Consider the following 27,731-nt stretch of genomic DNA (forward strand, 5'->3'; position numbering starts at 1 on the left):
ATTTGCATTAACCAAAAAGCTACAAATCCATGCAACATTGTATACCATTAAAACTATCAAATATATCCAATACAAACAAATAGGCTTGCCAAAAGCCATATGGACTTAGAATTTCACATATTCATAAAATAAAACATATGTTCAAAAATGCTATGAAGGCATACAACATGATATCCAATAAAGTCAAATAGGGGCTTGCCAAAAGCCATATGGACATAGAATGTCACATATTCGTAATACAAAACATATGTTCAAATTTTCCATATAGGCATACAACATGGTATCCAATAAAGTCAAATAGGAGCTTGCCAAAAGCCATATGGAGATAGAATGTCACATATTCGTAATACAAAACATATGTTCAAAATTGCCATATAGGCATACAACATAGGACCCTATTCTATTCATTTCCCTCTAGGGGAAGGAAATAGAAGATGATATATCTTTTCCCATCGAGGGGATGGAGATATATATGATGCAGGTGTCTTTCGAGTACATCCACTCGACCTCCTCTCCAGACTTTTTTGTAACTCCACTTGATACAATGAAAATAATGATGTTAGCATATACAAAAATTGAATTTTAGAATGACATATAATAGAATAGTCACTTACTGCATACAAATAATCATGATGTTCATCCACAATAGGTGCACATTCATGATCTAGAGTGACAAGCCCCTCCTATAAGCATCACAATATAAATTAAACTAAATACAAGTGTCATTAAAATTTTCAATAACATATTATTAAGATAACAAATGTAATGCTAAATTTACTAAATTTACAAATATGTCTCATACTTGTATTAAAGCAATTGAACTTGCTACTGGTGCAACAACACTGGGCTCCATTGATGCGCGGATAGCAGGAGGAGTCTTTGATGTCAACATTTGAAAATTAAACAAAGTATATTGATTAATCGCCAAAACTATCTATATTATTTAATAACAACATTAAAGATAAATTGTTTACCTGGGTGAAAGATTGTCAATGAAATACACTACGAGGTGTTGATGTTGAAGCTCTAGCATCAAACTTTTTGACATCCAAAATGAGTAATTAGAAAATCATTCACATAAGGCTCAACTATCTACATATAATAATTATATTTCTTCACTCGTTGTATACCTGTGGAGTTGACAAAGTCATGAAAAAGGGTGCTGCACGAATTTTGCTAGTATTGTGAACACTTTGACCCTGATTTTTTATCATAATAATTTACTAATTTAGATATATTCTCAAATTTACATATAAGATTTAATAAAAAGAATGAAATTAACTTGTAATGAAATTCACCTAGGTATCAATGCCAAATGTTTCGTTCAACAAGGATTCTATCATGACAATGTTCTTTGTAGCAAACTCTGCTCGTGCATGTGCATTCTTAGAACTATTAGGATCATAAGTGCAAATAGAACCACAAGATCAACAAAAAAGAGCTGGAACTCGATGCCTAGAAGAATCAACATCATCACTCGCATCACCCTCTACTAGAGGCCTAGCATACTATATAAGGGTCTGAGTGAGTGAGATAGTCGATTCTAGAGTTTAGACCTCAATACTCTCCTTCACAATGGAAGGAATAATAACATGCTCCACCATAGGTCTGGCCAAGGGTCTTGGTGGGAGATTTGGATCACGCTATGCACCCTCTCTATCATGCGAGGAATCCCCACCTCTACCTTGGAAATCTAGAAAATCAAAATAGTATGGGATCTCATTAAGGACAAACTCACAGTACAGTTTTCTCAAAAAGTATTAGGGTACCTCATGATTATTGTATGGGGGCTGATCAAATACCATCCACCACCTATCCCAAAAATTGTTCTTAATCCCTTCATGATGACACCAATGGATAGGGAATCTCCTACATCCAGGGTGTAAAGGTTGATTCGTTCGGGGGTCCATAAAAAGAGCACACAAGTCAAATTTATTAATTTTGTTTTTCTTCACTGCCACATATGATAATTTGTCAGCATAAAATTGCTTTTTTTCTTCCTTCTTATTGGACCAAAATATTATTTGCCCACTCACAGATTGTATGTGAGATACAATAGATTACAAACAACTAGTAAGGATTGTCCTATGGGAGTTTGTTCTAGTGGGATCTTTTAGCTTTGTGATTAAACCTTCAAGCTCTTTTTGACTATTTTCTATTTGACCTAATAGGTTTTCTTGTGTACCTATGGGATGTCTAGGGATTGTAGGAGGTTCTTGATGTGCTTCTTCTTCAATATGGTCTTCATGAGGAGGTGATTGATGTACTTCTTCTTCAATATGGTCTTCATGAGGAGGTGATTGAGTGTTTTCAACATTTTCTTGTCTGATCTCATTTCCTGATAATGAAAAATAAATTAAATCAATAAACCTAGTTTAATCTTCAAATTAATTAAAAAAAGACAATAAGAAAATAAAAATGCATACCTCTTCGAGCTCTTCGATGATGTGGCAGAATTTTGATGAGAGATGGACAACTTAGTGCCCAATATCAAGCTTTTAAAGGGCGAGCACAAGAAAATGGCACCCGAAATCGCCAAAATGTAGGTTTGGGAATGCGAATGCATCCAAAATGCGGAGCAGGGTTTTTTTAAGTTTTAAATGTGCATAAGGTGCACGCCTTATAAGGTGCACATACTATAGGGTGCATGCACTATAGGGCGCATTCGCTATAGTGTGTGCGCCTTATAAGGCGTGCGCTTTATGAGATTTTTTCATTTTTTTTGAAGTGTGGCACCTTTTTGGTACCACAACTTCATGCATATACCCTTTACAAGCTTCAACTACTAATGTCGGTTCAATCTGAGAAATGAAACATACCTCTTGATTTGCAAATATTCTCATTGTCATAACTCCCATGTTTTTGTCTCCAATGATTTGACTTTCATAATGATTTAGCCTTACATACCTTGGTGTTTTCTGATTTTTAGGTTCTCTATGCTGCTCTTCAATTACAGTTGGGTTTTTTGATGATGTCGAGGCAACTGGTTCAGTATTATATTATGGTACAGGCACTACCAGTTTAGTTATGATCATTTCCATTGCTGGTTCATAGTCATAAGATTTATCTTAGTCTTTTACTGCTCATCCACTTTCACATTAGCGCTCTACAAAATTTTCTGCAATCTTTTGTTATAACATCTATATGCTTTGCTTTTAGCTGAATAACCAAGAAATATTCCTTCATTGCATCTAGGGTCAAACTTTCCAATGGATTCATCTCTTTTGATATAACACTTACTTCCAAAGATTCTGAAATATTTAAGAGTAGGAGAATGACCAAACCATAATTTATAAGGTGTCTTATCGGTATCTCCTTTGATATGAACTCTATTGAATGTATAAATTATTGTACTTACTGCTTCTCTCTAGTAGATATGAGGAAAATTATCTTCCATCATCATGCTTTTGGCTACATCCAAAATGGTTCTATTCTTTCTTTCCACAATGTCATTCTGCTGAGGTGTCTACGGTGCAGATAACTATCTCCTAATGTCATTTTTCTCACAATAGCTGTTAAACTCACCGGATGTGAATTCACCACCTTGATCTGATCTTAGACACTTTATTTTCATTCCTATCTTTGTCTCAACCATAGATTTAAAAATCTTGAATTTCTCAAAGGCTTCAGATTTCTCCCTTAGAAAAGCAACCCACATCATTCCAGAATAGTCATCAATGATTAACATGAAATATATATCACCTTGAAAGCTTCTTGTATTAGCAGGACCACATAGGTCAATATGAATCAAATTAATTTCATCATTAGATTTATTAGGTATGCTCTTAAAAGAAGTTTTGATTTGCTTACCCATTTGACATTCTTTACATACTGGATTATGAGGCTTCATAATCCTAGGTAAATATCTAGCTACCTTAGTTGAAGTGATCTTTACAATGCAATCAAAATTTACATGACACAACCTCTTATGACATAGCCAACTTTCATCAATATGTGCAATCAAACATGTCATTTCATCGGAGTTCAAGTGAAAGATGTTTCCTTTTGTTTGTGTACCGGTTGCAATCTCCAAACCTTATTTGCTAATGATTTTGCACTTTCCATCCTTGAATTGTAATTGAAATCCTTTGTCTACCAACTATCCTACACTCAAAAGGTTATGCTTCATACCTTCAATATAATAGACATTATCAGTGTTATGCTTACCATCCAATGAAATGGTTCCTCTTCCTTTGATCAAGCATGCCTTGTTATTACCAAATTTGACTTGACCACCATCAAATTCTTGCAGGGTTAGAAACTTTCCTTTGTCACCTGTCATATGATGATAACATCCACTGTCTATTACCCATTCATCTGTGTCTTCAACTTTTGTTGCAAGGACCTTTTCCTCATTCTTGATAACTAGTTCCGGATCATCTTCCTTCATAGCGTAAAATACCCAGTCTCTTCCATTGCTGGATCCACTAGCTAAATCTCTTGTCGGTTCTTCTTCTGAGCCATCAATTATTCCCTCCTAATCAACATAGTAGCATGATTTATTTTTGTGTTTCTTGTACTTAGGCTTGATCTAATATTCAAGGTTAGGCTTAAAAGATCTTCTTTCTCTTTCTTCCAATTTTAAATTCCTTTCAGGACATCTAGATGCAAAATGACCTATCTTATTACATGAAAAACATTTGAAAGGAGTTTTTCCTTCATAATTACTTCATGGTGGACCTCTAGCTATCCTTCTAGAAAATAGGGCTTCAAGTTGCTCAAGCTCTTCATCTTCTTTCCTGATCTCTTCCAATTCCTTTGCATACAAAACTTTCCAATCTTGCTTGTCGATTGATGATGTAGATGTCTTAAATGTAGTATCAACCTTTGTAGCATGAGGAGGACCAAATTCTTCAAGCCCAAAAGAAGATATCTTCCCAACAAGAGTATCTCTATTGATAGAAGAATTAGGCATGGTTCTTATCTCATTAATTGTAGTTACCTTCATCTTATATGCTGATGGAAAAACCCCTAATAGTTTTGAAACAATCTCTTCCTCGCTCAAAGATCCACCAAAGCACTAAATTCCTAATACAATTTCATTAACCCTTTCCATGAATGCAAAAATTCTTTCACCTTCTTCCATCTTCAATCTTTCATATCTCACTTAGTAGCATTCAAGTTTTGCAATTTTAATAGTAATATCACCTTCATTAAGAGTCTCCAACTTTTCCCAGATAGCTTTTGCCGATGATTTATCTGATAGTCCCATGATTTTTCTGATTTGATAAGGCACTTAAGAGGGCTTCTCTAGCTCTACAATCATTCCCAATATTCTTATCCAAGTCTGCCGGTGCAGGAAGGCCAGATGCCAGATTATGAGGAGTGTAACCATTCTGAGTTATTTCCCAAATTTCCTTTACAATGCATCTTAAATGAGTCTACATTTGAATCTTCCATACTCCATAGTTTGTTCCATCAAGCCTAGGGTTGTCCTTTTGAAAAACATGATTTGAACTATTAGTTTCCATAGGATCTTACTCAAGCAGTTAAGCTTCTGCAAAAGGAGGACCATGCTCTGATACCAATTGTTAGGATAACCAGTGAACAACATAGAGGGGGGGTTAATTAGTTGTTAACAAATTATGTAAATTAAAGCACCTAAAACCTTATATCAGTATAACTGATTAAGTATTAAAGCATAAATCAAAACTAGAGAATCAATACCATGCAACCATAACACATAACATCATTATTTGTACGTGGAAAATCTCAATGAGTAAAAACCACGATGCAAAACCCTACCCACTGTCAAATGATACTTTTGTGGAAAGTATATGATTACAATAGGGGCCTACACATCCAAGAAGGCACATTGACTAGAGCGCACTACTCATCACAATGGAGTCTCACTAACTAGAGAGATGTCAACCACCTCAAGATGTTTGGACTACAATCCAGAGAGAAGAACTATCGATGATAGCATCAAACATGCCAAATTACAGTTATGGTTAGGCTCAATACCAAAGGTCTAAAACCTCTTACATAAACCCAACTCAATCACCTATGATCAACCAAATCCTCTGCACAAATGATTATTACATTATTCATTGCTTGCTCATTATGCATCCACACCTATGATCTACAATGAGATCTTACATATATTTATACCAACCCGGGACCTAACCAATTAGGTCGGCCACAAAAATGATAATACAATAGATCCATTACATAATCCTGAAATAAAATCAAAACACATGTTGGCCTAAGGCCAAACAAACAACATCCAATCAATAAAACATCCCAAAAGCACATCGGAGAATCGACCAACACGTTTCATGCAAAACGGTCCATAACCTAGATAGCACTGAACCTAAATTAGATCCACACATGCCAAAGCAATGAGACCAATTAGTTGAGGCACAAACACAATCACCATTATCATCCTAAATCCCTTCTAGAAGCTACACCAACACCACTTATGAATTACATCAAAGATCTTCAATAAAGCTCTGTCGGTGAAACCCTTACCGGACCAATAAAGCAAGCTTACTAGAACATAAGATAGCATTCAATCATCAAGTCAATACCAAGGGACTGAAACATACTTTAGAAGCATATGAACCATTTATACAAACATATTCCATCAGCCAGATCATACTGGTGGCAGTCAACTAATTAAATTCCCAATCCAATCCATCTATCGGAAGTCGGTAAACAACCAAAACAACAAGTGTTGACATCAATGACAAAACATCAATGCAACACATAATCAATTCCATCATATGGCCAACATATACTATACACATGCCAAAAGATTTCAGTTATCATATTGATTAGAGTGGTTTATGGTTTTAATTCATTTCTTAGTTTCAAAGAACTTTTATTGAATGGAAATTTATGTTTGTTTGTATTTGTATTGTGGTCTCTATGCATGAGAGGTTTCATATCTGGAGAAAAGCATAGTATCTAGTGGATAGAGGGTTGACATAGTTGTTTGTCATGTTAATTTTCTTGTGTGTGTGGTCATAAGATTTATTAAAGTTTTTTTATTTGATACTTATTGGTGTGGTCATAAAATCTATATGTGTTTTTTAGTTTGACTACCATTGTTGCGGGTCATGAAACTTCTTGTTTTCCTACAATTTTTTTTTATAGATGCATGATCTTCTAGTCACTTTGCAGGTAATCTGTAATGAAGTATGATCATCTAACTAGTAGACCATGTAAATTGAATGAAATAGAAGTGAGTTTATACATCCATGTTGAGATATAAAACCAACAAATATAAAGAAAGACACAATGTATAGTAGACAAGATTGACCAAGAGTTGAAAGGGATATCTACAACTATGGAAAGTGGTTTGTATATTTACTTTATGTAGGTAGAAAATCCATGTATGCAACAAAACCTTATAGGAAAATGTTTTCCTATTTCATGAGAACCTTGAATTCCCTGTACAAGTCATGGTTTTCATTGTTTTCAATGACCTACTATTGTGTTTCCTCTTACAAAGACTCGTATTGTTGCTACACAAAGTGTGTGGATGTTATTTTTTGGATTGTGTGAGATTGTTCGTGTACATTTCCTTATGTGAATTGTTCTCTCTATAAGCCAAGGAAATTCCATCACAAACTACAATAGGTGTTATTCATGTTGTAAGATTTTTATTGCATGTTGTAAGGAATTAATATTCAACACTACAAATGAACTTGCTTTTAATGTCTAGAAAAGCTTTTTTTCAATGCAAACTTAGGCAAAGACATTATTGAAGTATTTTCAATTGAACAAATCCACGTACGCAACAAATTATTATAGGAGTATGTTTTCCTATTTCATGAGAACTTTAGATTTCATATGCAAGTCGTGGGTTTCATTATTTTCAATGACCTATAATTGTGTTTGCTTCTACAAAAGAATCGCTTTGTTCCTACACAAAGTTTCAAGAATTTTTTTTGGAGTTTGTGAACTTGTTGATGGTGTGATTTTATTTTTGTCCATTGTTCCCGCTATAAGCCCATAAAATTTTGTCACAAACTACAGTAGGTTTTCTTCATGTTATTAGACCTTTATTGCATATTGTGAGGCATTAATTTTCTACACTACAAATGAACTTGTTTTTAATGTCTAGGAAAGCATTTTTTAAGTTCAAAATTTGGAAAACATATTATTGAAGTATATTCAATTGACTTCTCAAAATTGAGAGTTGATTTTATGAAGTGTTTATTAAATTCTAAACTTGTTTAACATGATCTTGCACTAATTATAAAATATTCTTTTTTTAATCTAACTAGGTAAGCCCATGTACTTTATTATCTAAGGAAAATAAAAAAATTAAGGTGGGTGTATCATTTTGTGTTATGTATATTTCAATATTCCTTCTGCACTCTGTTTCTTCATCTCTTTCCTTCACACAACAATTATCAAAGCATGGATTCACAACAAATAGTTATTCTTTTTACACCTTTTAACTATCACCAATAAAAACTCAAAGTATAACTTATACTTAAGAACATAGGTCTATATAGGTTAACTATGGCTATTGACGGGTAACCCAGGGCTGAGAAAAGATGGGGGAGTGTTGCGAGATCATAATGGCAATATTGTTTCAGCGGTGGCGCTCCCCTTGGGAAATCAGACTAACCACATTGCTGAAGCCAAAGGAGCTTACCAAGGACTTAATTTAGCTAGTAAACATAACTACAAGCTTGTGTGGGTGGAGGGTGATTCTAAAAATATTATTAACTACCTCAAAGGTACATAAAAGCCCTCTTGGAATGTCAAAGATTGGATTAATAAGCCTAGGGAAATTATTAACTCTTTTGATCAATGCTTCACATCCCATGTTTTTAGGGAGTCTAATTATGTGGCCGATTACTTAGCTAATAAGGGAGTGAGAAGTACTAGTCAAGTGAGCTAGATCAATGAGGATAAATTGGACATTGAACTCAGATATATGCTTTCTCTTCATGATAGAAGGCGAGGCAACTAAATAATGAGCACTCCTCCCATCATTACAAGATATGTATCTAGAAAAATCGGCCCCTTTCCACATTTGGCATGTGTTTTTAGACATCAATGTCATTATTATAGATTTAATTTGCATGCTTTATGGGTTGATATTGGCTTCATCTAAGATTTTCTCAGTCTAAAAGTTGTGAGTTTCTTCAACCATCGAGTGAAGAAAAGAATGGGTGGAGCTAGGAAGGGAATTGAACCTTCGAGTTGTGTGCAGCTCAAGAAGGATAAGAAATTATGGAGGCTCCTGGATAAAAGGGGTGTCACCCCTATATTGAGAGGTTAAAAGGGAGAAATAAGGATGTAACTACCTATTTCGAGAAGCACTGGAAAGATGGCATTATCACTCTGTATGGGAATAAGGTGCTTATCGATGAGAGCTTGATTGCACAAGTCACCAACCTTTCAATCGATGGAATGAATTATTATAGGGACATAAATTACTCAGAGATGGCAGTGCATAGCTTCCCTAAAAATGAAGAGGAGATGGCCAAGATGGTGAAGAAAATGATGAGCTACTACGATATTTCTGTCATCAAGGAATTCTAGGCAAAAAATATCAAGGTAATTATGGAATACTTCAGTCTTGATGGTCATTTCACTAGGGTTTGTGGACATCACTTTGTGCTTCTGAACCACTTCCATTATGGCATCAAGGTGTCCCTTCCTTTTTATTTGATGTCTTCCTTGAGGGATAATTTTAGGGACCATAAGAGGAACCCTATTAAGTTACACATCCTCCATGAAGGGCTTCTGGTTCTCATTAATTCTCATTTTTGGGCCCTGTCTGGTTATATCCCTACTTCTTCCCTACTTCTTCTAAAGATGATACTAGTGGAGGGGAGTTGGGAAGTGAGGAGTCCAAATCGGACTATAAGGCAGGTTCTGCTCCCCCTCATAAAAAAGCTAAATTTGAGCTTTCCATGAAGGCCAAATCTTCTTTGGGTAAGGGCAAAAATGTGCAGAAGCAGCTGGTTGTTTCTTCTTCATCCACCTCAGTTGGCAAAGATTCCCTTGTGTCTAGTAGTAATAAGGCTAATTTTGAGGGCTCAACGAGTGGTAATGGGGGTAGCATGAAGCCTGATAGCCAAAACTTTGAGAAGCCTCCTTCATCGCCCCATTCAGCGCCTTTGCAAAATACCATCAAGGATCTTCATGCAAAGAGTACAGAGCTATATGATAAGAGGGATGACTATGATGATGTTCTGGGTATGGCCAGGGACCATGCCATTGATACTTAAATCATGTTTAATTGGATATTTCATGAGCTTTAAGAGGTCAGACTCAACCAAGGGGCCTTGGGTAGCAAGATGGAATCTATTCCTGTGGTCTCTGCTTAGGATAATCAGAAAGGTAATGGGCATTGGATGGAAGGTGAAAATAAATCTGTGGTGGATTGTATCAATAGAGTAGTGGAGGGTATTGACCAAATGCAAAAAATATTTGAGGATAGGCTCACCCATGTTGATGAGAACTATAAGAGAATTCAAGCCACTCTCATCACAATTATGTTCAACAATCACAATATTATCAAACAAACATCAGATGCCATGCAATCCATGGTGAATAATCTTGACAATGTGCAATAGAAGAAAGTGCTGACTAATATTGGTGATGATAATGAGAAGACTCAGGCTGGTCAAGACCCTTGTACATGGACCCAGGGCAACATAAAGAAAAAAGCTGCTACTCAAAGCATGGATTACAAAGAGATGAGGATGGATGCTGACAAGATGAGCCTGTTGGAGGTTGAGGTAGCTAAGACCCTTAAGAGCCTCATGTAACTAAGCTTTCTTTTCTATGTTTCTGTGGTTCTATGTTTAGTGTTTTGGTTTTTTGCTGGTTTTTTCTCTACCTGTCTAGGCGTTTGCTGGTTTCTTGGAGTTGCTCTATGAATTGTCCTATATTTTGTAGCCTATCTTTGTTTTGGACTATATGCTTTGATTCTAAGCCTTTTATAATCTTCTTTGTAAAGGGTTTCAATTCCCCTTCAAAACCTATTTTTGCCTTAATCCAAAACTATAGCTATTGAGGTTCAATCTGTTGATAAGGAAGCTAGAGTAAAATGGTTTAATAAGATAAAATAATTTTATAAATGTGAACAAGCATTTGAGTTTCTATTTCTTATAGTTTTAATGATAGAAAATAGGGTTGACAAGTTTATGCATGCAAACAAGGAATTAAACCTAATTTCCAAACATTAAACATTAAAGGGGGAGTGAATTCAATTTATATAATCTCACTTTAAGTATTTAATGGATTTAATGCAAATCAAATTTGCTTCCTTTATTAATTGAGTTTACTATGTATTAAGGGGATTGAAATTGATTGATATATCTAGGGCCAAAGATGAAAAATTGACATAAAATAGAATGAACAAAAAGTTTTACATGTGGTATGTAGACAAGGAACTAGATTTGAAGTAAGGGAACAAAGAAGAACCTATGCCTTAAAATTTAGGCAAGGAGCTATATCTAAAGTAAGGGAGTAAATATATCCTCTATTGTTGGAGGTAAAAATATTTAGGCAAAGATCTCTTCCTCCTTTCTCTATGCATCCCTCAAAAGCATCTCTTTAAACTTGTTGCAAGATACTTCTTTTGCAAGTATCTCTTCCTTTCCTCAAAAGAGTTATGCCTCTTTAGCTTGCAAGTAAATTACAATGTTTCTTATAAACTACCTCCTTGGTGTTGAAGGTGTGTATCCTTGTCTCTCATTTCTACCTTAAGATGTCAACATTAGGCTATGTCGACATCTTAAGGGGCCATACATGTGGTTTTATTTTTGTTTATGTTATGGATTTTCTTGCATACAATGTTTTGCTTGGTTATCCCTTTTTAATTTATGTTGCACATTTCCTTGCATACAATTCTTTGCTTCATTATATCGTTGTTGTGAATTTCCTTACAAGTAATGCTTTGTTTGGTTATCCTTATTGTGATGTCCTAATAACATATTTACTATTGATTGCCTTGTGATTAGAAAGATTTGCTTGGAAAAATATTTCAGTACAATTTATAGAAATTAATTGCCTTACAATAAGAAAACTTTGCTTGGCATCCCTTTTGCATGATGAGTTGACTACCATAACACAACTTGCTAGACTATTTGACTTGTCCTTTCCCTTTCCAAGATGATTTTACTATAATAATACAACTTGATAAACTATTTGACTCTTCCTTTTCTCTTTGCAAGGTGATTTGAACTAGCATAACATAGCTTGATAGACTATTTAAACTCTTCCTTTCTCTCTCTCCTATGGATCACCTAGCATAACACAACTTGCTAGCTTATGGAATCCATATTTTCTTTCTCCTACCCATGAGCCCATAAGCATAACATACCTTGATAATCATTAGATCATGCTTCATCACTTGATGCATGCTCTTTCTATAGCATTTTGAGCATGATATTAGTGATTGAGACATTTTGACTATTGAGGTCCCTTCAACTAGTTGACTTGGATCTTTTGGTTTTAGTACTAACCCCCTTTTGTGTTTTTTTCTTTTATTTATTTTCATCTTATTTTGTGTAATCTTGTATGTGATTCTATGAGTTAAGATCCTAAGCTTGAAGTCTTTTTCCTCAAATTTATTAATGTCTTATCTCCTTGTAATTTATCTCTTAATTTCTCTCTCTCTCTCTATCTCTATCTTCCTTTACCATGATTTTTTAAATAGGCCTATACTCCCTCTAAAGTGAGGGCTAAATGTTGTTAGAACCTCTGATATCAAGAGAAAACTAAGAGGGCAGGGGGTGAATTAGTTTTCCACAAGTATAAGAAATTAATGGAGAGTATAAACCATTTACTAGAGCATAATATAAACAACATGGTGAAAGATAAAGAATCAAAGCACAGAACACACAACACCAAAATTTTTGATGTGGAAAACCCGGTAAAGGGAAAACCCATGGTGGGAAACCCTACCCACAGTCAGATAATACTTTTGCAGCAGTATGTGAAATAATTATAATGGGAATTGCTCTTGCAATCAGGCCTACTGCCTAGATCTCACTACTCATCACAAAAAGAAGTCTCACTGACTTAAATAAACATCAGACTACAATTTGAGGAAAATGAATTGTGAAAGTAGCATCTCCTAATACTTGATATAGTTTCGGTTAAGCACAAATGTCTACCCTGCAATACTAAAACCTTCTCAAACCTTCGCTGAATGATATATCTTGTTCGCACATAAACCTCTCTCTGATAATGGAGACATAACCATACCAACATCATCCTATCCAAATTACATGAATAAGTCACCTATAAATACAGATCATCAACCTTGATAACAAGGTCGGCTAAACCCTAAACCCATAAACCATAATTATAAAAATTACATAACGTGATACCACCAAACCAATATTATGATTTAAAATACATAGCATGGACCTAATTCAAAATCCCAAACAATCACATCCACCGAAAATTCATCCAAGACCTATATCCATGCATTTCACCAACCAGTAGAAACCCTTAGTGCAATAACACAGAATAACCAATTGGATCCAAATAGGACCACCAAATCTTCATGCCAGCCAATGAAAAGTCACCAAACAATTAGGACATGATCAAGAAGCACCTTCAGCATGTTAAGATCCATTTCTATAAGCCAAACCAAAATTAGTTAACCAAATTATCAAATATCACCAACCGGTACTAGGAAATACCAACCAATAATCCAAAACATAAGTGATAGCTTCTGGAGCACCAAATCATGAACCAACTAAATGTGATGAGCATATAGCCAACCTGAATAACCATCCAAAATTGAAGCAACCAATCTGATAATACCAGATCAGAATCACTTATAACCAAGTCCAATTGGGACAGATCCAACCAGGATAGCAGTAACCAACAGGGAAAGAACCATATCCAACCAGAGCACAATGTTCATATCAAAGACAACACATAAGAAATTTTAGCATATTGCAAACAATCTCCCCCTTTGGCATTGATGGCAATACTAAATGTGAAAAACATGCAAGTTCCAAGGAATGCCAACAATCTCCCCAACGAATCAAAAACCAACAAAATATCTCTCCCCCTAAGATTATCAATTTTTCAATGAATACTATCTCCCCCTTTGACATCAGTGACAAAGGGTTGATGCCATACCAAAATACTGAACCAGACATCTGACTACTCCCCCTAACGAACAACATCATCCCATCAACCCGGATCAAAATAAATGTCTGAAAATCTCATCGAATTGATGCATCACTGCATCTCCAAGTCTCTGTCGGAGGTGTGGTGACCCCCAACTGATCCTTGAGATATTCAAAAGTATCTTTAGGCAATGGTTTCATTAGAATATCTTCAATCTATTCCTTAGTAGGCACATAAACCAATCCAACTTCCTATGCTTCAACATTTTCCTTCAAGAAATTATACCTTGTAGAAATGTGTTTTGATTTGGAATGAAATATTGGATTCTTTGACATATCAATAGTAGCAGTATGATCACAGTGAATAACAATAGGCTCATTATAGTCTACCCTTATGTCTTTCAACATTTGCTTCATCTATAAAATCTGAGTGTAGTTAGTTGCAACAACTACATGTTCAGCTTCAACAATAGATACTGAAGTGCATGATTGTTTCTTGCTAAGACATGAAACCAACTTCTTCCTAAGAAAGAATGCACCACCTGTAGTGTTCTTCCAGTCATCCACATCTCCTGCCTAATCTAAGTCTATATAGGCACATAATCTGAAATCATCATCCTTTGGATACCATAACCCATACTCTATTGTTCTTCCCTAATATCTAAATATTCTTTTAACAACAATATCATGATTTCCTCTCGGATTAGACTGATATCTACAAACAATGCAAGCAACATTCATTATATTAGGTCTAGTCTAAATTTAGTATATTAATCCACCAATCATTGATTTGTATCTACTTGGATTCACTCTAGGAGATTCATCTTCCTTAGTCAATTTGCAACCGGTTATCATAGGAGTACCAACAGTTTTTAAATTTTCAAGACCAAATTTCTTTAACAATTCCTTCACATACTTAGTTTGACAAATGAAAATACCTTTATCAATTTGAGTAATCTGCAAACCTAAGAAAAATTTCATCTCTCCAATCATAGACATTGTTAGCACATATTTTTTCAAAATATTTTGTGCTATTTATTTAATGTTTTATATATACATTTTCATCATAAGAGAATTTATTGTTGGATTGTATGTGCAGGATATGTGCTGCAGTATCAGAAAAAATCCCTCTATGGCCCTATTTTTCAGAATTGGACAGAACACCACTAGGGCATGCTAAGGGTTGGCACTGAGTAGGAACTACATGAGGAAATTTTAGCATAACAACATTGGGAGCTTTATAAGGAATTCTTTGGGCTAAAGTGATAGTTTTTGTCATCAATTAGCACATGCTGAGTTTTCATAAAAGGTTACAAGTGCAAGTGATACATGAAGAGGAGCTTAATTTGCATAATTATCAAGTTTGAACTATCAGTGTAAGTTACCCCGATAAGACCAACTGACATAAATGATGAGAGAACTTGTCGGCATGACCTGTACCGATCACTTCGGAGGAGAACCAAAATGAAGTATAGAAGAAGTTGCTCATCGACATAACATTCATTTTCAGAGGCATGAGAAAAATGTTGTGTCGATAGCCAATGAGGTGATTAGTATAACCACATCGATGAAAGACAATGTGAAGTAGATAGTAAATTTCATTGGGTTGTCAGAAAATGATATCTCATGCTACCTCGATACTCGATGGGATAGATGGCAGAAGGCGGTGTCATAGACATGACTCTATCTGATGAAGCAACACAAAAAGGTGGGAATACTAAGCCATCAGGATAACTCAAACCATCGGTGAAAGGAGTTTTGGGTTACACCAATTCCCGATAAGAAAGACAAAACCGAGCACAGAGGAGGAGGTTATCGATGTGACTTACACCGACTAAAGAGAATATGGAGTGGATGTTTTGAAATCATCGGGATATCAAACAGTGTAAGAAAAAGCTACCTCGATACCCGATAAGATATATATCATGGTGGATGGGAATGAGGTTTCATCGAGATAGCCTACACAGAAGTAAGTGACTAAAAGAGCGACAAGGTAAAGTCATTAGGATAACATCGGCCCTTTGAAGGGAGACATTTTCTGATATGCCAATACCCGATGAGGAATCTGAGGCACTTATCAGGAAGGAGACTTCATCAGAGGAGCATAAGTCGATGGATTTGAAAACAAACTGGTAGGAGCCCGATGTCATCGGGTCATCAGAGAAACACAAGAAGGGTTATCCCGACATCCAATAAGCTTTGCAACACAATGACCAAAAGGGAGGTTTCATCGAGAAATCATATGCCGATAGACCTGGGAAGTAAAAAGGAAGCACAAGCATGAAGTGTCATTGGGTCATCAGGGAAACATAAAATAAGTTGTCCCAATACCCAATAAAGTGACCCGATGTAACAAGTGAGATATGGACTATTAAGGAGTATTCATCGAGATAATTTTTCACTATCAGAGGAACATATTTGGAGCTGTGTGAAAACCTGATGAGCAGAATGCCACAGAGAAATAAAGGAGGGTACATCGGAATGACCTACACCAATGTGATATAAAGGTGAAAGTAGAACCTAGCCAGGAGGCGAAGTGATTGGTAAAACTTATGCCAACGGAAGAATAGGCACCAATAGATTACCGAATACAGGTCTCTACTCAGTTCAGTCCTTAGTGTTGCCCATGCAGATGAGTTGGACATGAATGAAATAGGGGAGCAAGTTGAAGGTTTTGTCACAACAGAGATAGCGGTTAGAGATATTATCTTCAAAGCTACTAAATATAAAGAGGAAAAATATCTTCAGCATATCCAAAAATGTGGTCAGCGACTGGATGGGAAGATTTAGTCTATGTTATTGTAATGTGTTTTATTTATAACAGTTAAGAGGGATAGTTAGTTTTTGTTAGTCTTTGTTTGTACTAATGAAAGGTTGTGTCCTTTCATTCATATCATTTGAGTCATGTATATATAGAGAGTCATTTTTGGGATAGAATAGGAGAAGATTATTATCTTTTCAAATTGTCTATTGGAATATATAGTGTTATGTAAGATAAGTCTGTAGAAATGAAGATCCATTTTGTGCAAACAAGTGTAATCATGAAGTATCTGTGAGTCTGTAGTTTTTGTACACCAATTGTTTCCAAAAATCAATATACAAGGTCCGTTGTTTTCATCTTTAGATCATTTCATTGTTATAAGATGTTAATGATTTAAAATCTTTCAGGTAAATCTAAAGAAGATTTGTTGCAATGCTTTATCATTTGTTGGTATAGAGATAGCAAAATTGTTTTTGTTGTTCTCATAGCATACATTGTGGATTTTGCAATGATAGTTTGTTTCTTCACACTGTCTTCAAAGATTACAATTATTTATCCATTAAGTGACATGTAAACTATTAGATAGGGCACTGGCCTATTTCTGGTTTCTTGTGAATAGATTGTGTGCAAAAAGTCCTAAGTGGAGAAATATATTAGGTTTTTACTTGCCTTTTTCTTTCATAATTACTCTTAGTTCCAACAACATTCTGTTACAACTTTTATTCATATTCAATTATACTCAAGTTTTCATATTAAAACAAGTTAAAAGCATACCAATAAAGCATAGTTGTAGGGAATTGTTTGCTAGCCCTGTAAGCAACTACATTAAATAATTTATATTCACTATAAAGAAGTCTCTTTATGCTTAGGAGATTGGGGTAAATCCACTTGGGTCTAGTGGAGCCTAAAGCGCAGAGGAATTTGGTCTTCGACCATTCCTGTTTGTTGGCCAAGGCTGATTGGATCAATAAGAGATTTGGCAAAGCTCTCGGATTTCCAATCTATGGTTTTGGGAACCAACAAAAATTTCAAATTTATTCTTCATATCATCAGCAAATTTCATGCATAGATTTTCTTCTCCTCAAAAAATGATATCATCAACAAAGACTTCAATAATCAGTATGTCATCGTGCTCAATCTTATAATATGTTACTATCAACATTACCTTTGCTAAAACTGAGATTTGGAAGATATTTATCTAATCTAGCATACTATTTTTTAGATGTTGGCCATTTGCTGGAATTGATTATATGTTGCATTGATGTTTTGTCATTGATGACAACACTAGCATATTGGATGCTTTACTAGCACCCTTCTAGTCCCAATAGGTTGAGTGGTTTCTGGTTGAGTTGGATCCAACATGATTCGATAGGCTCTGGTATATTTTGTTGATAGAATTGGCTTGTTCATGAAACTCATGCTCGTATTTGGTATGTTGGTTTTAGTCTGGTGATTAGATGCTATCCTGCTTGCCTAGAAGCTTAGTTTCTAGTTTCGGCAAGGGTTTCACCGTTAGAGCTTTTGATGAAGATCTTTGATGAATTGCATAAGTGGTGTTGGTGTAGATTCTAGTGGAGTTTTAGGATGTTGTTGGTGATCATGTTCGATACTTGGCAGATGGAGATCATTTTTGTAGTGTGTGGACCTATATTGGCTCCCGATTGATCTAGGTGATGGACTAGCTTTAATGTAACGTGTGGATTGGACCTCTCGATGTATTTTCAAGATGTCTTATGTGTTGGATATTATTTGTTTGGTCTAAGGCCGACATGGTTTGTAAATATGTAACTGGTTTATTATCTAGTGGCCGACCTAATTGTTTATGGTTGAGGGTTTATATATATAGATGTAAGATTTCATTGTAGATCTTCATGGTTATGTTAGAGGTCATGGTCAAGGAATGTAATGTGTGACTAATGTAACATCATTCAGGCAGAGGATTTGGTCGATCATTAGAGATCGAATTGGGTTTATGTAAGAGGATTTAGTCCTCTGATATTGATCTTAACCGGAAGTGAACTCGGGCATAGGAGATGCTATCTTTTGCAGTTCAACACTTCTCCAGATTGTAGTATGGATTTCTATGTAGTCAGTGAGGCTCCTTTTGTGATGAGCAGTGTGCTCTAGGCTGTTGGCCTTCCTGCAAGTGCAGGCCCCTCAATTGTAATTCATGTACTTACTGCAGAAGTATTATCTGACTATGGGTAGGCTTCCCACCATGGTTTTTCCCTTTACTAGTTTTTCCACGTACAAATCTCGATGTCATATGGATGGTCTTTATTCTGTGATTATTGTTTATGATTAATTGGCTTAAATTTTATTTTATTATTTATTTTAAGTATTTTGGTATTAAGATTTTTGGTTCCGGTATTAAAGTTTTAAATTGCTAATAGTTTTGGTAATCTGTGACAACTTATTCATCCCCCCTCTCCATTGTCTTCCGGTTATTTGAAATATCTAACAATTGGTATCAAAGCCTTGGTCCTCTCTGCAGAAATCTTAACCTCTTCAAGAAGATCCTATGGTGACTAACAGTTCAAGTTCATCCAATTCTTCAAGAGCTATCTTTCAGAGGCATATTCTGAGGCTTCATGGAACAAATTACATAATATGAAAGATTCGGATGGAGACTCATCTTATATGTCTCGGCAAGAAGATTTGGGAGATCACACAGAATGGTGTCACACCTTATAATCTCAGATCTAGCAATCCTCCTCTATCAAACCTATACAAGGGTCTTGAGAATGATTGTAGAGACAGAGAAGCCCTCTTGTGTGCACTTTATGATCAGCAAATAGTGGGATTAACCGACAAATCATCTAGAAAGGCTATATGGGATAAGTTGGAGACTCTTAATGAAGGTGACTCTATAGTGAAGATTGCTAAACTTGATGGTTACTAGGTGAGATATGAAAACCTCAAGTTGGAAGAAGATGAAAGGATTACTGCATTCATGGAAAGGGTAAATGAGATTGTTATGGGAATTCAATGTCGTGGTGGAACTCTAAGTGAAGATGAAATTGTTTCTAAAGTTCTGAGAGCCCTACCACCGACTTACAAAATGAAGGCTACTACTATTAATGAGTTGAGAACAATGGCTAATGCATCTGTCAACAGAGATACCTTGGTTGGGAAACTATCTTCTTTTGAGCTTGAAGAATTTGGACCTTCTAGAGATGTCAAGTCTGAACCTGGTTTTGATGCATCTACATCTACAATCGGTAAGAAAGACTAGAAAGATTTATATGCAAAGGAGTTAGAAGGTATGAAGAGAGAAGATGATGAGTTTGAGAAACTTGAAGCACTATTTTCTAGAAGAGTACTTGAAGGACGGGTAGGAAGTAAGTATGAAGGAAAAACACCTTTAAAATATTTTGCATGTAATAAGATCGGTCATTTTGCATCCAAATATCCTAAAAGAAATTCAATATTTCAAGAAAGAGTTAGAAGATCATTTAAGCCTAACCCTGGATATTAGAACAAGTATAAGTACAAGAAAAATAGAGAGAAATCATGCTACATAGCAGATGAGGAAGCCATTATTGATTCTGATGATGAACCGACAGAATATTTTGCTAGTGATTTTGATAATGGGAAGGAATGGGTGTTCCTGGCTATCATAGAAGATGATCTGGCATTGGAAGTGAATGTACCTGAAGAGAAGGAACTTGTTGCTGAAATTGAAGACAAGGATGAATGGGTAATTGATAGCGTTTGTTCACATCATATGACAAGAGATAAAGGGAAGTTTCTATGTTTGCAAGAATTTGATGGTGGTCTAGTTAGATTTACAGATGATGAAACATGTATGATCAAAGGAAAAGGAACTATATCATTGGATGGTAAGAACAATACTGACAATGTTTATTATGTTGAAGGTTTAAGGCATAATCTTGAGTGTAGGAAAATTGGTAAATAAGGGATTTCAATTATAGTTCAAGGATGGAAAATACAATATCTTTACGAGATCTGATTTGGAGATTGCAACTGGTACACAGACAAAAGGTAATATATTTCATTTAAACTCTAGTAAGAAGACATGTTTGATTACATAGATTGATGAGAGTTGGATATGGCATAAAAGGTTGTGTCATGTGAATTTTGATTGCATTGTGAAGATCGGTTGAACTAAGGCAGTTAGGGATATACCTAAGATTATGAAGCCCTACAATTTGGTATGTAAAGAATGTCAAATGGGTAAATAGGTCAAAACCTCTTTTAGGAGTATACAAGATAAATCAAATGATGTTCTTGATCTTATTCATACTAATTTGTGTGGCCCTAGTAGAGTTTAAAGTTTTCAAGGTGATAGATATTTCATGCTAATCATTGATGATTATTCTAGAATGATGTGGGTTACTTTTCCAAAGGAAAAATCTGAGGCATTTGAAAAGTTTAAAATCTTTAAGGCTAAAGTGGAAACTAAGACAAGATTGAAGATTAAATTTTTGAGGTTAGATCATGGTGGAGAATTCACATTCGGTGAGTTTAATAACTTTTGTGAGAAACATGGTATAAGAAGACAATTTTATGCTCCCTAGACACCTCAGTAGAATGGAGTTGTGGAAAGGAAGAACAAAACTATCTTGGATGCTACTAGAACAATGATGATGGAAGCTAGTCTACCTCATATCTACTAGAGAGAAGCAATGAGCACAATTGTTTATACATTCAACAGAGTACATATCGAAGCAGAAACTGATAAGACACCTTATGAAATATAGTTTGGCAATACACCTACAATTAAGTATTTTAGAACTTTTGGCAGTAACTGTTATATCAGGAGAGATGATATCATTGGGAAATTTGATGCTAGATGTGATGAAGGCATATTTCTTGGTTATTCTAATTAAAGAAAATCATATAAATGTTATAACAAGAGATTGCAGAGAATTGTGGAGAGTGCTAATGTCAAAGTAGATGAGCTAAGCAAAAGTCAAATCAGAGTTTATGAGAAGGAACTGATAGTGGAAATAATTATATTTGAACTGGTAGCACCTTTACCAGAATAGAGTGTTGAACCAGTTACTCCTACAGTATCAGAGAATTCTATAGTAACTTAAGAATAGGGAAGAGGAACAGAAAGTCAGAAGACTCCTAGGTATGTGAGATTGAATCATTCAAAAGATCAGATCATTGGGGATAAGAGAAATGGATTGATGACAAGAAGAAGATTGGCAACTAATGAGGTATGTTTACTTTCACAAGTTAAACCGGTATCAGTAATTTAGGCATGTAAAGATGAATATTGGTTGAAAGCTATGGAAGAAGAATTAAATCAAATTGAGAAAAATAACACATGGACCTTGGTTCCCCGACCTAAAAATAAAAATGTTTTTGGAACCAAATGGGTTTTTAGGAATAAATTGAATGAGGATGGTCAAGTTATAAGGAATAAGGATAGATTGGTTTGTAAAGGATATTCTCAGAAGGAAGGAATTGATTATGGAGAGACTTTTGCACCTGTAGCTAGTATTGAAGCTGTAAAATTATTTCTTGCCTATGCTTCTTATAAAAACTACAAGGTTTATCAGATGGGTGTTAAATGTGCATTTTTGAATGGGGATCATGATGAGGAAGTTTATATTAAGAAACCTAATGGATTTTCACTATCAGATGATACAAATATGGTTTTCAAGTTAAGGAAAGATTTATATGGATTGAAACAAGCACCTAGAGCTTGGTATGTAAGGTTGGATAAATATCTTTTGAAGCTTGGTTTTACTAAGGGCAGTGCTGATAGTAATTTATATTATAAGATCATTGATGATGATATACTGATTATTGAATTATTTCTTGACGAGATTATTTTTGGAGGTGAAGGTAAGTTATGCATAGAATTTTCTAAGAATATGGAGAAAGAATTTGAGATGTCTATGATTGGCGAGATGAAACTTTTCTTAGGTTTGCATATTACTTAGACTGACAAAGGTATTTTCATTTGTCAAACTAAATATGCTAAGGAATTGTTGAAGAAATTTGGTATGGTAGATTCTAAGACGGTAGTTACTCCTATGGTTACAAGTGATAAATTCACAAGAAAAGATGTTTCTGCATTGGTAAATCCCACAAGATACAAATGCTATGATTGGAGGTGTGCTTTATTTGACTCAGACTAGGCTTGGCATTATGAATGTTGTTTGTATTGTTTCAAGATTTTAAAGTGATCCTAGACAAAATCATGAGATTGTTGTGAAAAGGATTTTTAGATACTTGCAAGGTACATCAGAATATAGCTTGTGGTAGCCTAAGGATGATAACTTTACTTTATGTGCATATACTGATGCTGATTGGGCTGGAGATATTGATGAATAGAAAAGCACTTCCGGTGGAGCTTGCTTTCTTGGAAATAAGTTGGTTTCATGGATCAACAAGAAACAATCATTTATTTATTTATCTACTGGTGAAGCTGAGTATGTTGCTACTGCTACTAATTGTACACAAGGTTTATAAATGAAGCAGATATTGAAGGATATAAAGGTGGATTGTGATGCACTGGTAGTTATTCACTCTAATAACTCTGTTGCTATTGATATACCAAAGAATTCGGTATTTCATTCTAAAACAAAGCACATATCTATAAAGTATAACTTTTTGAAGGAAAAGGTGGAAGCAAATGAAGTTAGACTTGTTTATGTGAACATTAAAGAGAAGATTGTAGATATTTTCACTAAACCTTTACCCAAGGAATCATTTGAGTACCTAAGAGATAGATTGGGAGTTTATGCCCCTCCGGTAGAGACTTGATTGATGTTGTTTGGAATCAATAAGGAATGAACTATCAGAGATACTATTCATTTCAGCATTGATGTAAGATTCTACTACTCAAGGGGAGTAGTCAGATTTGGGATTCAATGGTTTATGTTTTTTTTATAGTTTTGTTAGATTTCTGGCATTGATGTCAAAGGGGGAGTGATATTGATTTGAAAAAGACAAAGAAAGATAAAGATAAAGTCAAAGGGGGAGAGATATTGACATTTAGAGATGTATGTGGGAGTTTGTTGGATGTCTTCCATTAGGGGAGACTTGTTTGGCATTTCTTCGTACTTAGACATTTTTCACATCTAGTATTGCCATCAATTCCAAAGGGGGAGATTGTTGGCCATTTAGTGGAATTGATTATGTGTTGCATCAATGGTTTGCCATTGATGCCAACACTAGTTGTCATTAATCAATTCCTTCCTTCTAGTCCTGGTAGGTTGAGTGGTTTCTTCTTCATTTTGCTCCAGTGGGCTCCGGTATAGTTTTGTGATAGAATTGGATTGTTCATGATACGCATGCTCATATTCGGTTTATTGGTTTTGGTCTAGTGATCAGATGCTATCATGCTTTCCTAGAAGCTTAGTTTCTGGTTTCAATGAGGGTTTCATCGATAGATCTTTTGATGAAGATCTTTGATGACTTGCATAAGTGGTGTTGGTGTAGCTTTTGGTGGAGTTTCAAGATGTTGTTTGTGATCATGTTCAAGACTTGGTGGATGGAAATCATTGATATAGCATGTGGACCTATACTGGGTCCCGGTTGATCTAGGTTATGGACCGACTTTAATGTAACATGTGGATTGGACCTCTCGATGTATTTCTGAGATGTATTATGTGTTGGATATTATTTGTTTGGTCTAAGGCCAAAATGGTTTGTAAATATGTAATTGGTTTGTTATTTGGTGGCCAACCTAATTGTTTATGGTCAAGGGTTTGTATATATAGATGTAAGATCTCATTGTAGATCATCATGGTTATGTTAGAGGTCATGGTCAAGGAATGTAATGTGCAAATAATGTAATATCATTCAGGCAGAGGATTTAGTCCTCTGGTTTTGAGCTTAACTAGAACCATACTCAGGCATAGGAGATGCTATCTTTTGTAGTTCAACACTTCTCCGGATTGTTTTCTAGATTTCTATGTAGTCAGTGAGGCTCCTTTTGTGATGAGTAGTGCACTCTAGGATATTGGCCTTCTTGTGAGTGCAAGCCACTAAATTGTAATTCAAATACTTACTACAGAAGTATTATTTGACTATGGGTAGGCTTCCCATCATGGTTTTTCCCTTTACCGAGTTTTCCAAGTACAAATCTCGGTGTCATATGGATGGTCTTTATTCTATGATTATTATTTATGCTTAATTGGTTTAACTGCTATTCCGATATTTTGTCTAAGCATTCTGATATTAATATTTTGGGTTTTAGTATTAAATTTTTTAATTGCTAATAGTTTCGGTAATCTGTGACAACTGATTCACCCCCCTGCCCCCTCAGTTGTCTTCCGATTATTTGAATTGTCTAACACTAGGGGCTTGTTTCAATCCATATAAAGCTTTGTTGAATCTGCAAACCATGTCCTTGTCCTCTGATAATGAAAATCCATCAATCTTCTAAATGTAGACTTCTTCTTCAAGATCTCCATTCAGAAATGCACATTTAACATCCATCTGATATACCTTATAGTTCATGTGTGCAACATAGGCAAGAACTAGTCTTACTGCTTCAATCCTTGCAACTGAAGCATAAGTTTCATTATAATCAACTCCTTCCTATAAATATCCTTTTAAAACCAATCTAGCCTTGTTTCTCACAACCTGACCTTCCTCATTCAATTTATTCCTGAAGACCCATTTAGTTCCAATAATATTTTTATCTTTAGGCCTAGGAACCAATTCCCATGTTTAATTCTTTTCTATCTGATTCAATTCTTCTTCCATAGCTCTCATCAAATTCTCATCTTAACTTGCTTCAATAAATGATTTTGATTCAATTTGAGAAATTAAGCATACCTCTTCAACAGCTAACCTTCTTTTTGTCATCACACCTTTCATCTTATCTCTAATGATCTGATCTTCAGAATGATTTAGCTTCACATACCTGGGAGTCTTAGGATTATCTTGACTTTCTGACTCTTTCTGCTCATCAATATTCATTGTGGAATTTTTTCATGTTACCGGAGCAACTAGATCAATGCTCTGAATTGATTCTTGCACAACTGGTTCTGATCTAACAATATCATCTTCCGGTCCATAGTCATATGATCTGATCTAATTATTACCTTGCTCATCCACTTTGACATTTATGCTTTCCATTATCCTATTCAATCTTTTGTTATAACATCTATACACTTTACTCTTAGTAGAATAACCCAAAAATATTCCTTATCACTTCTAGGATCAAATTTCCCTAATGCATCATCTCTTCTAATATAACATTTACTTCCCAAAATTTTGAACTATCTGACAATAGGAGTATGACCAAACCATAATTCATAAGGAGTCTTACCGGTATCACCTTTTATGTGTACTCTGTTGAAAGTGTATACTAAATTATTGACAACTTCTCTCCAATAGATATCAAGCAATTTGGCTTCCATCATCATTGACCTTGCATCATCTAAGATAGTTTTGTTCTTCCTTTCCACTATTCCATTCTGTTGGTGCAGAAAATTATCTTCTGATTCCATACTTCTCACAAAAGTTGTTGAACTCATCATATGTAAATTCACTGCCTTGATCTGATCTTAAACATTTTATTTTCAATCTTATTTTTGTCTCAACCATAGCTTTGAAAATTTTGAATTTCTCAAGAGCTTCTGATTTTTCTTTCAAAAATGTAACCCACATCATTCTAGAGTAATCATCAATAAGAAACATAAAGTATCTATCACCTTGAAAACTTTTAGTCCTTGCCAGTCCACATAGATCAGTATGAATAAGATCAATAATTTCATTAGATTTATCATGTATGCTTCTAAAAGAAGTTCTAACTTGCTTACCCATTTGACACTCTCTACATACCGGATTATGAGGTTTGATAATCTTGGGCAAATCTCTAACAACTTGAGTTGAACTGATCTTCACTATGCAATCAAAATTCACATGACACATCCTCTTATGCCATAGCCAACTTTGATCAATCTGATCAATCAAGCTAGCCTTCTCACCAAAGTTCAAATGAAAGTTGTTTCCTTCGGTCTGAGTTCCGAATGTAATTTCCAATCCAGATCTATTGATAATCTTGCACTTTTTATCTTTGAATTGGAAATGAAATCCTCTAACCACCATCTAACCTACACTAAAAATATTATGCTTCAAACCTTCAACATAATAAACATTGTCAGTATTAGTCTTACCATCTAAGGATATTGTTGTTTTTCCTTTGATCCTGCATGCCTTGTTGTCTAAAAATTTGACTAGTCCACCATCAAATTCTTGTAAAGACAAGAATTTCCTCTTGTCACCAGTGATGTGATGTGAGAAACCATTGTCTATAACACATTAATCAATTTCTTCAATTTTAGCAGCTAGATCCTTCTCCTCATAATGATTTCCATCAATGACAGGTTCCAAAGAATCATCCTTTATAGCAATAAAGACCCAATCTATACTAGAGCTTCCATTACTGGATCCACTCATAGGTTCATCATCATCATCATCATCATTAGTAATACCAAAATCATCATCACCAGCATAGTAACATGATTTATCCTCATTCCTTCTAAATCTAGGTCTTTTATGATATTCTAGATTAGGTTTATAATTCCTCATGAATCTTTCTTGATTCCTAGCAGCTCTTTTAGGAAATCTAGAAGCAAAATGACCAATCTTATTGCATGAAAAATATTTGAAAGGAACTTTTCCTCAATACTTACTTCCAACCGGTCCTTTAGGGATTCTTGTGGCAATTAGGGCTTCTAATTCTTCAAGTTCTCTGTCTTCTCTCTCAATATCTTCCAAATCTTTAGCATATAATTGCTTCCAGTATGTCTTATGCTTACCAAAGGTAGATTCTCTAAATGCAATCTCAGTTTTAGTAGCATTCTGATCTCCAAGTTCCTCAAGTTCAAAAGAAGTTAATTTCCCAGGTAATGTATCTCTGGTAACAAGGGTATTTGACATTGTCTGGCATTCATTAATTG

The 27,731-nt window shown here is 35.0% G+C and overlaps 1 protein-coding gene across 1 annotated transcript in view; it reads left to right on the forward strand.

Annotated features, from left to right (window-relative positions):
* LOC131857319 (transcription factor MYB57-like) overlaps positions 1 to 10,199 on the forward strand; it is a 31,183-nt gene extending 20,984 nt beyond the window's left edge. The window contains exon 3 of the mRNA XM_059209645.1: positions 9,784 to 10,199. Coding sequence (XP_059065628.1) covers positions 9,784 to 10,199 — 416 coding nt within the window. The remainder of the gene's footprint in view (positions 1 to 9,783) is intronic.
* Positions 10,200 to 27,731: the final 17,532 nt, after the last annotated feature.

The sequence above is a fragment of the Cryptomeria japonica genome, chromosome 1 (genome assembly GCF_030272615.1).
Source record: "Cryptomeria japonica chromosome 1, Sugi_1.0, whole genome shotgun sequence".
NCBI lineage: Eukaryota > Viridiplantae > Streptophyta > Pinopsida > Cupressales > Cupressaceae > Cryptomeria > Cryptomeria japonica.